Source organism: Aquarana catesbeiana, linkage group LG03, assembly GCF_042186555.1.
Source record: "Aquarana catesbeiana isolate 2022-GZ linkage group LG03, ASM4218655v1, whole genome shotgun sequence".
NCBI lineage: Eukaryota > Metazoa > Chordata > Amphibia > Anura > Ranidae > Aquarana > Aquarana catesbeiana.
Window position 1 is genome coordinate 427,142,852 of NC_133326.1, and position 12,719 is coordinate 427,155,570.

A 12,719-nucleotide genomic window follows, 5' to 3' on the forward strand; every position below is an offset into this window, starting at 1 on the left:
GGTCCACTTTTACCACTTGTCGATCAGCTGCCGTCATACGGCGGCAGGTCGGCACAATCCCACAAGCTGTCGTAGCTGTAAGTCAGCTCCTTTAAGCGGGATATCAGGCACCCATTGCACTTCGTCTGGCACGAGCATAGGCACCCCCGGTCGCGATGACCACTGGCCAGGCACAAGAGCCAGAACAGGGACGCGTGTGTAAACACCACACATCCCTGTTCTGTGAGGAGAGGCAGATTGTGAGTTCCTACTAGCTAGGAACAGCGATCTGTCATCTTCTCTAGTCAGTCCCATCCCCCTACAGTTAGAACACACACTAGGGAACAGTTAACCCCTTGATCGCACCCCAGTGTTAACCCATTCCCTGCCAGTGATATTTACACCGTAATCAGTGCACTGATCACTTTATAATTGTCATTGTTGTCTGATCTGTCCGCCATAGCCATAAAGTCGTAGTCAAAAAAAAAAAAAAAGAAGGAGGGTGGCTTCCAATGGTGCAGGTCAATCAAAAAAAAAAAATGTATTTAAGATCATACATCAAAACGACAGATGCAGAGGATAAAAGATGTGATCACAAAAATCGTATAAAACCAATGTGGGAGGCATAAGATTATATTTTCCTGCATATCTGCCTTCTCTTGAGAACGTCCTTCTCTACAGCTATCCTCTGGATTGACCTACCAGTTGGTCCATTGATGCTGTCTGGGATCCATCATTTGGTTCCATCCGGCTTTTCCATCTCCATCATACTAGAGCGCTAGGAATATAGCGACCAAAACCCGTCAGACTCATTGCCGTATGGTAGGCGTGTCCATCACATCTGGTAAGAGTGTTTTATCTCATCCATTTTGAAAATCAATCTTTGCATGTATCTCAGTTATCTTATTGAAATAAAGCCATCTTTTGTCTTCAGAAGTGGATTTCTCATGGTTGACACTTTCTGGACTTTGTTTACAACCCTTGGAAACGCACATGTTGTTCTATTGTCATATAGTGAACGGTTTTCTTCATGCATATCAGTGTATTCACCTTGTGTACCATTGAAATTATGGTTTGCTTTTGAATAGTTTTCGGTTAGCACGTTTGCACATGCACTTTAGTGAGCGACACATCACTCTTATCAGTAAATCTTTATTACTGCGTGCTTCTTTGCGCACAGAGGTATTTCACCATTCAGCGCTACACTAATTTTTACACAAATCCGTATAAAAGTTAATTTATATAGAGTGTTAAATACCACCAAAGCACTGAATTATCCATGCAGTACTGTACCCAATCATTTTAACCACTTTCCGCCCACACTATAGCCGAATGACGGCTACAGCACAGGCTTCCGGTGTCAATAGACGTCCTCCCATGATCGGCGAGTCCTTCTGACTCGACTGACCACAGAACAGGGTAAAGGCCCAATTACAGGGGGCCCTTTACCACGTGATCAGCTGTCAACAAATGACAGCTATCATTGAAGTAAACAAGTCAGTTATACACTTTTTCTCCTCATCATCAGCGTGAGGAGAGAAGCAGAAAGCCAGTAACCGGCTTCTGTTACAGGGACATGTGCCCGCCAGTGCTCATAATCAGTGCCCACTAGTGCCACCCATCAAGGCCCATCAGTGGAGAAAAATGACCTATTAACCACTTAAAGACCAGCCTAGTTTTGGATTTTTAGGCGTTTACATGTTTAAAACAGGTTTTTGCTATAAAATTACTTAGAACCCCCAAACATTGTATATTGTTTTTTTCTAACACCCTAGAGCAGGGGTCTCAAACTGGTGGCCCTCCAGCTGTTGCAGAACTACAATTCCCATTAGGCATTGCAAGGCTGAGAGCTACAAGCATGACTCTGATAGGCAGAGGCATGATGGGACTTGTAGTTCCGCAACAGCTGGAGGGCCGCCAGTTTGAGACCCCTGCCCTAGAGAATAAAATGGCGGTCATTGCAATACTTTTTTTGCACCGTATTTGCGCAGCGGTCTTATTGGCGTACTTTTTTTTTTTTTTTTTTTTGGAAAAAATTCACTTTTCTGAAAAAAAAAAACAGTAAAGTTGGCCCAATTTTTTTTTTTTTTAATATTGTGAAATATAATTTGATATCCAACATGTCACGCTTCAAAATTGCACCCGCTCGTGGAATGGCATCAAACTTTTACCCTTTAAAATCTCCATAGGCGACGTTTAAAAAAAAAATTCTACATGTTGCATGTTTTGAGTTACAGAGGAGATCTAGGGCTAGAATTATTGCTCTCGCTCTACCAGTCGCGGCGACACCTCACATGTGTGGTTTGACCATCGTTTTCATATGCGGGCGCTACTCACGTATGCGTTCACTTCTGCGCGTGAGCTCGTCGGGATAGGGCGCTTTAAAAAAATGGGGGTTTTTTTTCTTTTTTAAAACTGAAAAAATAAGTAAATAAAAATTTAGATCACTTTTATTCCTATTACAAGGAATGTTCTAGGTGGAAGTATCACCTCCCTTGCTGACATTTGTCAGCTGTGGGAGGTATATCACCTAGCTGATACAGCCCTCCCTTCCGCTCTTACGTTTTTGACCTATTAAACACGCACAGCTGCGAGACTCTCCGCTCTATATGGGCGGTTTAACCCCGCAATCAGCTGGTTTATAATTTGGCAACATACTAGTCTCCTCTCATACACCTTTTGTGTGTCTTGTGGAGCAGATGTATGCAGACTCAACTACAAAGTAAGCACTGGCTTTCATGCTCTTTTTATTCTTACTTTTTTTTATGTTTTAGCAGTTACATATATTTGATACGGTGTAACCAACTTTATTAATTAACAAATGGCTTCCTTATTTATAATTCATGGGCTATTTTTTTACCGCTATAGCCCTCAAAAACAATGTATTTTTACATATTATATAGGGCCCGAAAGCCCCCTCTTTTTGCTATAATGAGTAAACCTACCTGTTGGCCCCACACCTACGGACATAATAGAGCATAGGTCTATATCCATAGACTTACAATTTTACTCTATTTTTTTATTTTATTCATTTCAGGTACTTATATAGCGCCGTCAATTTACGCAGCGCTTTACATATACATTGTACATTCACATCAGTCCCTACCCTCAAGGAGCTTACAATCTAAGGTCCCTAACTCACATTCATACATACTAGGGACAATTTAGACAGGATTCAATTAACCTACCAGCATGTCTTTGGAGTGTGGGAGGAAACCGGAGTACCCGGAGGAAACCCACGCAGGCACAGGGAGAACATGCAAACTCCAGGCAGGTAGTGTCGTGGTTGGGATTCGAACCAGCGACCCTTCTAACTGCTAGGCGAGAGTGCTACCACCACACCACTGTGCCGCCCCAATACCCTTCCCTCCCCCCCCCCCTTCCCCCTTTATTGTAGTAGCATGTTTTTTTGAGTCTATTCAGCTTCTACCAAATTTCCATGTAGGTCATGTTTTCTTTTCATATATAGATCAAACTACCAGACTTTATAAATAGTATAGCATATTTGACTATACATTATCCTTATACCATAGGTTTTGGCATACGTATCCACTTAGCCGTTCCTTGTGGACCGCACGGGTCGAATGCACTCTATGACTCTGCCTGCTTCAAATGTTGTTACCCATGAATATTGATATGGGGCAACACTATTAAAAACGTTGTTTTGAGTTTTCAATCTACTCCAACCCTTTCTCCTGCACTACCTCAAAAATCTGGGAGATCAAGACACCTCTCCCGCCGCCGATAACGGTGATCTTGCGGTGAACCTGCCGCAGAAACCACCATTATCGTGTACAGAACCGCCGGCCCTAAAGATGGATACCTCGGTTGTGGCAGCAGCTGCTGCCATTACCGAGATATCCATCTTGAAAGTAATGACATATACAGTGGCCGGTCGGTAAGTGGTAAAAAAAAAAAAAAAAAAAAAAAAAAAAAAACAAACCCCGGAAAGAAAGGGTTTATACAGGCTGAGATGGGTATTACTACATAGCAGAGAAATGATGCTCAAAGTACAGTAGCCAACAGTAAAAACTTAAAATTACTGGTTACTGAATTTTGCTCACTGCCTTAAAGAAGCTTGAAAAATCTATGTATATGGATAACAGCAGACATACCTCACCAAATGTTCCAAAGTATTCCCTGATCTTCTCTTCACCTGCTTCTGGATTCAGTCCTCCAACAAATATTTTCTTTATTGGGTCCTTTTTCATAGCCATGGCCTTTTTTGGATCAATTACTCTCCCATCCAGTCTGTGCTCCTTCTGTTCTAAAACCTGTCATAATGAATAATCTTAAGTACCAAAACACTTCATAGGCAATTTAGTTTTACTTCAAAATAAACATAGGTTTTTAACTCTAGGTAGAAAACAAACCTTATCAACACTAGAAGCATCCTTGAACAGAATAAAGCCAAATCCCCTAGATCGACCAGTATTGGAGTCCATCTTGATGGTGCAGTCAGTCACTTCACCAAATTTAGAAAAGTAATCTTTTAGGTCTTTCTTGCTTGTATCCCAACTGAGACCACCAACAAACATTTTCCTGGAATATTGTAATTATGAAAGTTAAGCAGAACAGAATACTTCAAACATATCTGAAAAAGAAAGGAATTAGATCTACAATAGAAACATTTTAAATTACTTGGCACTTTGGGAAAAAAAAAAAAAAAATATATATATATATATATATATATATATATATATATATATATATATATATATATATATATATATATATATATATATATATATATATATATATATATATATATAATACGATACGATACAAGATCAACTGGTACATTTAACTAATCAACCAGCTTTTGTATTCCCACTGCTTTATGGGAAAAGCATCAAAATTCTGACTAGATCAAAGCATGCCACAGTTCCCAGCATCATATAAAAAAGTTCAAGTGTGAGCAGTCACATTTGATGCATTCCTAAACCAATACAAGGAATAGAAAAGGACACAAGAAATGTATGAAGTGGTTGTAAAGCCTTAGGCCCCTTTCACACTGGGGCGGTGGGGGCGTCGGCGGTACAACAGCGCTATTTTTAGCGCTGCTGTACCGTCGTTCTTGTAGCTGTAGTCGGCCGCTAGCGGTGCGGTTTTAACCCCCGCTGGCGGCCGAAAAAGGGTTAAAATCCCTCGTACAGCGCGGCTATGATTTCAATGGGCAGGAGCGGTGCATACACTGCTCCTTCACCGCTCCAAAAAAGCGGTTTGCAGGACTTTTTTCACCGCCCTGTCTGCGCACCGCTTCAGTGTGAAAGCCCTCGGGCTTTCACACTGAACAAACAGCGGGGGCTGTTTAGGGGCGGTTTGCAGGCGGTATTTTTAGCGCAATACCGCCTGCAAACCGCCCCAGTGTGAAAGGGGTCTTAAGGTTTTTCAGCTTAAAGCATTCAGGTAAATAAAAACCTGTGCTCTGACAGCTGAAAGGTAAGCCCTGTCTTCTTACCAAAGGATGATGCAATCCAGCATTGTGCATGAGCGCAGTGGCTCCAGCCACTGTCTCCCTCTTCATTAAACAGATTTATAGCAGGAGCCACTGGCTCTCGCTGCTGTCAAAACAAGTCCTGTGACACGGAAGCGGTGGGTGAAGTTCCACTGTGTGAACGATATAATATGCACATTCTAGAATACATAATTTTTATTTTTTTTTTAACCCACACACTTTTACAACCACTAAGGCTCATGCACAAGGATTTAGAAAACCAGGTATGTGTATGGCTGTATAGCATAACGTATGCAGGATGGGCTCCTGATCATGCAAATGCTGTGAGCAAAACCTGGTACAGAAACCATGCCACCTCTAACATTAAAGCCCACTTAAAAGGCTGCATTATAACCCTTCAGTCTGATCTTTGTTGGAGAGGGTGTGGCCAGAGGGGCATACTCCTACACTTATACAATGTATAATATAAACACACACACGGTAGATGTCCTTTTGTCCCCGACTCATTTTCTACTCCATGTTCCTACCATCCCATTTAGTCAAAGCGCTCTCCCACACCTAAATGCGACAAAGATTAATGTCTATCTACTGGAAGCAAACATGTGCTCAGTACAGAGGAGTGGACTGGGAAGCTGAACGGGATCATGGAAGCGAAGGAGTGGGTGGCAATATGTATGGACAGACATGAGCAATTTTCAAGCAGGTGGGCAGCGTGGCAGGACTACACTTTTGATCCAGGGCAAGTTCTGTGTAGCTTAGACGGTGCCTTGGAGTTAGCAGAGCCTTGTTGAAAGTACCTACGTGAATTATGCAGCCATTACCGAAGTCTAAGGTCTTTCCTATGGCTGTGCTTGTTTTATTAAAATTTTTCTTTGGGCCTACCAACTGCTTCAATATAGATCATTCAAGTGTCCTCTTAGTCATGTCACCTGTTATCTTGTTTAAGCTTAAAGCATTTTAGCAGATCTGGAGGCCTAAATTTTTGGTCTTCAGGTCCATTTTAGGATCACTGGTTGTCACTGATGTCGGGGTGTCCCTTGGTTTTTCTGTGGGCTTTTGTACTATGGCATCTTGGTTGTTACATAGTAGGTGAGGTTGAAAAAAAAGACAAGTCCATCAAATCCAACCTATGAATGGTTTATGGCAGGGGTCCTGACACTTGGGAAACCAGGTCTCTACTTTTTGTGGGTGTTTATATTTGACAATTTATAACAACTGATGTATTTAAATTTTGTCATCCATTGCTATGAGACAGCAGTTGCTTCACTTTATTTTCTGAAATATATTTTTCTACATGAATAAAAAAAAATAAAATTATATCTATTCAAATTTATATTATATATGTTCTCATTTCTTTTTATTTATTAATAAAATAACAGGGATGCATTAAGAGGTTAGAAACCAAAATGGCTTGCCTATAAAATGCTTTTCTTGGCATACTGCAAAGGACATAGGAGATCTTTATATCCATTATGATGGGATGTCCCAAAAGCACTGAATTTAATGGGAGAGCAACATTGCAAAAAGCCCCAACAGGTTTGAATCTTGTGAAGCAGCCTGAAATACCTCCCAATGGTCACATTTGCAGAGGCCTAAAAAAGGTGCATCCAGGAACCAGAGACCAGGTATCAGGCTAAACCTTGAGCTACTGAACCTTGATGCTGAGGAAGCGCCAACACTCCTGCTGTTAAGCGACTGTTCCCTTTACCAGAACTGTGCCTTTCAGACTGCAAACGTTGACAGATTCACGAGAACATTTGATTTGGAAGATATGCAACACTTCCACTTCCCATTCAGGAAGCACAAAGGTGTCAGACTGAATTGGATGTAGTTTGTGCAGTCAAGGTTTACCGGTTGGCGATTGCTGTAGTACATCAAGATCCTTATACCTCAGCCTCTGAGGCTTTGGGCAGAAAGAACGCACCACAAGGGGAAAAACCACCGTCAAGTCGAGAAAAGCTGAGGCTTTTAGAGCACATGGTCATGATGATTTCACTGGGAATAGTTCCTTATATGTAAGAGCAGTCAATTCTCAAACTCTGCAAGCTGAAGTAATGGCAACCAGAAAATAATCTTCCAGCTCAGAAGGACTAAAAGTATCCTGAACAGGTTCAAATGGAGATTTCTATACCGCAGAAAGTACGAGGTTGAGGACATATGGTTCTACCAGGTATCTGCCCGACTAACCCAGTGGTCAGGATCTCTCCACTGATAAGCCCACACCTTGAGGCTTTTTGACACTCTTACAGGTTGACGCTCACTGGTTGTACATCTCCTTAAGTGCAAAAAAGATTAAATGAGGACTCCAGACATTTGTCCGAAGTATCCCCCAAAATACCAGGACCTGTGTGTGGTAGGAATGATTCTGCAAGCACAGAACATTTTGTGAACTCACTTTCCATGGGATCCTGTTGAGGGTAATGGCTTTGGCTGATCATCTTTTCAGGGTACACCCAGTCCACAGATTGTGGTCTTCACAAATAGGCAGACGCATTTCCGCAAGAAAACCCACAAAATGGCTTTTGGATCCAAGATAAGAATTTTTTTTTTTTTTATATAAGATAAAGTACACACACGGGATCGACCAATTATCTGTGCAGACGATATTCACTTTAAGTAGTATCGGTCAAAAAAAAACTGACATGAAATTACTTCAAGGGGTTTTATCGGGGTGATGCATGCAGCTGCAGCGGGAGGGGACATCTTCCCCCTCCCACCAGGAGGCCCAAGCAGCCAGCACTTGCACCGGCTGGCACTTCCGGAATACTAGGTCAGAGACCCGAACAATGTCATGTCATCACTTGAAGTGCAGAGGAGGGTACATCTCGCATGTCTATTACTGTCACAATGGATGTTTACATTCCTTTGCGGCAGACATTGCAGGGATAAATAATAATATTATTAAAATATATATATATATATATATATATATATATATATATATATATATATATATATATATATATATATATATAATTTTGAAACGTACAAAATAGCTGCAAAAGAATATCAGCCATCGGCAGGAGAGGTGGCCGAAATGACACACACAGTATTGTAAATAGATTATATCTTTTCATGTGACACTGACGAAATGACACTTTGCTACAACGTAAAGTAGTGAGTGTACAGCTTGTATAACAAGTGTAAATTTGCTGTCCCCTCAAAATAACACAGCCATTAAGGTCTAAACTGCTTGCAAGAAATATAAGTACACCTCTAAGTGAAAATCTCCAAACTGGGCCCAAAGTGTCAATATTGTGTGGCCACCATTTTCCATCACTGCCTTAAAGTGGATGTAAACCCGAAAATTCTTTTTTTTTTATATCATACTGTAGAGCATTTTATTGTTTAGGGAGATAAATCTTGACAAACTGAGAAAAACTGTCAAATACTCCCCCTTGCTGTGAGTGACAGGTGATTTACATAGCTCGTGCACTAGCCTAAAGAGACATGCAGTATTTTTTAAATTCTCTCCCACTCCTTTCTTCAGCAGCTCTGCAAGGATTGGCTGTTCCACACCTCAGCATGATTTGGCATGCTGAAGTCATGTGGTTACTTTCCTGTCTTTTCACTGGATGTCAGAGATCATAGCAGAAGTTCTGTGTTAGAAATACACAAGAGAAAATGCATATTGACAAGGGGAGTGTAGAGGTGGGCGGAGAGTCTACTGACATCACAACTCCACCCAACGAGCGCTAGACAACAGACCCACCCACAGAATATGCAGTTTTTCGGGTCTAATAACAGACAGAGGGGAGACATTTGACAGGTAAAAGATACATGCAGGAGGCATGTATATCCTTATAGATAACCCCTATGGCAGTAGTTTAGAAAGGATGACCTTGGGTTTACATCCACTTTAATCCTCTTAGGCATGGAGTTCACAGGTTGCCACTGGAGTCCTTTTACTCCTCCATGACATCACGGACCTGGTGGATGTTAGAGACCTTGTGCTCCTACACCTTCTGTTTGAGGATGCCCCGCAGGTGTGCAATAGGGTTTAGGTCTGGAGACATGTTTGGCCAGTCAATCACCTCTACCCTCAGCTTCTTTAGCAAGGCAGTGGTTGTCTTGGAGGTGTGTTTGGGGTCATTATGTTGGAATACTGTCCTGCAGCCAAGTCTCTGAAGGGGGGGGGGGGGGGGGGGGGGTAGAAAGATCATGCTTTACTTCAGTATGTCACAGTACATCAGTGGTTCTCAACTCCTGTCCTCAGGACCCACTAACAGGCCAGATTTTAAGTATTACCTTGGGGAGATGCAGACTAGAATACTGCAATCACTGAGCAGCAAAATGATATCACCTGTGATGTATTTCAGTTATCTTGCAAACCTGGCCTGTTAGTGGGTCCTGAGGACAGGAGTTGAGAACTACTGCAGTACATGTTGGCATTCATGGTTCCCTCAATGAACTGTAGCTCCCCAAAGCCGGCAGCACTCATGCAGGCCCAGACCATGACACTTCCACCACAATTCTTGACTGTAGGCAAGACACACTTGTCTTTGTACTCCTCACCGGGTTGTCGCCACGCACACTTAACATCTGAACCAAATAAGTTTCTTGGTCTCATCAGACCACAGGACATCCAGTAGTCCTTAGTCTGCTTGTTTTCAGCAAACTGTTTGAGGGCTCTTGTGCATCATCTTTAGAAGAGGCAACCTTCTGGGACGACAGCCATGCAGACCAATTTGATGCAGTTTGTGACATTGTCTGAGCACCGACAGGCCGACCCCCCCACCATTTCAACCTCTGCAGCAATGCTGGCAGCATTCACACGTCTATTTCCCAGACATCCTCTTGATATAATGCTGAGCACATGCACTCAACTTCTTTGGTCGACCATGGCAAGGCCTGTTCTGAGAGGAACCTGTCCTGTTAAACCGCTGGATGGTCTAGGCCACCATGCTGCAGCTCAGTTTCAGGGTCTTGGCAATCTTCTTATAGCCTAGGTCATCTTTAGGTAGAGCAACAATTCTTTTTTTCCGATCCTCAGAGTTCCTTGCCATGAGGTGCCCTGTTGAACTTCCAGTGACCAGCATGAGAGAGAGTAATAACACATCTGAGACCTTTTAACACCAGTGAGTCACATGACACCAGGGAAGGAAAATGGCTAATTGGGCCCAATTTGGACATTTTCACATAGGGGTGTACTCACTTTTGTTGCCAGCAGCTTAGACATTAATGGCTGTGAGTTGAGTTATTTTGAGGGGACAGCAAATTTACACTGTTTTACAAGCTGTACACTCACTACTTTACATTAGAGGTCGACCGATATTTGGCTTTTTTTACTTAATCGGCAGATTGTGCTGATAAAAAAAGCCGAACTTCAGCGGGACTTGCAAATGACTTCTGTAATAGAAGTCAATGCAAGTTGCCTGAAAGTTATCTGTGGAGAGGATTCTCTCCTCCTCTGGGCAGCCTGCCAAGTCTGATTAGAAGATACATTGTATCTTTTCAGGTTCTTTTATCAATGAGCTGAACTCAGTGTGTAGAAGCTCTTAGTTTAACCATTTAAAGACTAAATCTTTTCTGACACTTGTTGCTTACAAGTAAAAATCCTGTATTTTCTGCTACAAAATCACTTAGAACACCCAAACATTATATATATATATTTTTTTTAGCAGAGACCCTAGGGAATAAAATAGCGGTTGTTGCAATATTTTATGTCACACAGTATTTGCGCAGCTGTCTTTCAAACGCATTTTTTTTTTTTTAAAATACACTAATGAAATAAAAAAAAAAAAAAAAAAAAAAACAGTAAAGTTAGCCCATTTTTTTTTTTCCGGCCAAAAGTTTTGTGTATTTAATATTTAAGATATCGTGTTTTTTTTTTAATCTAAATTATACACATACAAGTGAACTGATTGGAGGTTTGTTTTGTTTAATAAATGTTTAAATGTAAAAAAATTTCTGTATTACTTAAGGCTGCTTTCACACTGGAGCGGGCATGCGTTGACGGTAAAACGCTGTTAGTTTTAGCGGCGCTTTACCATCATTTTAGCGGCGCTATTCGGCTGCTAGCTGGGTTATAAGCGCCCCGCTAGCGGCTGAGGAAGGGGTTAAATGCGCCCCTGAAGCGCTGCTGCCGAAACGCTTTGCAGGCACTTCAGCAGCGGTGCGCATTCATTTCAATGGGCAGGATTGGTGGAGGAGCGGTATACACCGCTCCAAAGATGCCGCTTGCAGGACTTTTTTTTTTAAACATCCTGCCAGCGCATCGCCTCAGTGTGAAAGCACTCAAGCTTTCGCACTGAGACTGCAGGGGAGCCGTTTTACAGGCGCCATTTTTAGCCCAAAAGCGCCCGAAAAACGCCCCAATGTGAAAGGGGTCTAACTGTTAGATTTTATGAGATGAAGGGGGAAAAAAAAAAAAAAAAAAAAAAAAAAGAGAAGATCGGCCTAATATATCGGCATCTTATATCGGCCACCGCAATTTCTAAATATCGGCATCGGCCAGACAAAAAGCCATATCGGTCGACCTCTACTTTACATTGTATCAAAGTGTAATTTCTTCAGTATTGTCACATGAAAAGTTATAAAATGTATACAAAAATGTGAGGTGTACTCACTTGTGAGACACTGAGAATCTCTTCTCCTCTAATCAGAAGACTCATCTCTATCCCCTTCCTCAGCTGGCTCCTCCAACTAAAAAAAGGGGAATGGGAACAGGTCTGCTTGCGACCAATACTGTCCAAATCAGAAAAGACTAGGACAGCTGGTGTTGCAAGTCCAGCAATAGAAGAAAGTTTCTAACCACACTTTAACCGCTTGCCGCCCACCTTTAAATGACAGAGTGATGGTGTGGCTCTCATATGAGGGCGCAGCTGCGCCGTGATGCTAGGACATGGCACGGCTAATCTCTGTAAAGAGCCGCGGCCCTTTAACCATGTGATCGGCTGTGCCCAGCGAGACATGTAATCAGGGCACCGATTACAATAAAGTGCCAGCAATCAGTGCCCACCAGTGCCAGCTATCAGTGCCACCCATCATTGCGGTATATTGAGTATTTTCCCCCCTCATCAAGTTCTGTGCTTACAAGGACAGTTACAAAGGAGCATTCAAAACAAAGTGGTTGGTAAGAATCCTTCCAGTGTGCACATATGCGACAGATCATACATACACCTGAAAAGTGATGTTGGAAGTATAGTTAAAATTTGGCAAAATAAGTTAGAATTCAAGATTACCCAGCCAGGAGAACACAATGATTACTGCTAGTGGCTATAGCTGCTTGCAGTAATCACATGCCAAAAATCAGGCAGGCTGGTTGTAATGAAGTTGATCA

The 12,719-nt window shown here is 42.1% G+C and overlaps 1 protein-coding gene across 7 annotated transcripts in view; it reads right to left on the reverse strand.

The window, feature by feature from the left end:
• HNRNPAB (heterogeneous nuclear ribonucleoprotein A/B) overlaps positions 1-12,719 on the reverse strand; it is a 258,340-nt gene that overhangs the window by 97,811 nt on the left and 147,810 nt on the right. For all 7 annotated transcript variants that reach the window (XM_073620769.1, XM_073620770.1, XM_073620765.1 and 4 more), the window contains exons 3-4: positions 4,353-4,521; positions 4,095-4,253 (exon numbers count right to left, since the gene is read on the reverse strand). In XM_073620769.1, coding sequence (XP_073476870.1) covers positions 4,095-4,253; positions 4,353-4,521 — 328 coding nt within the window. The remainder of the gene's footprint in view (positions 1-4,094; positions 4,254-4,352; positions 4,522-12,719) is intronic.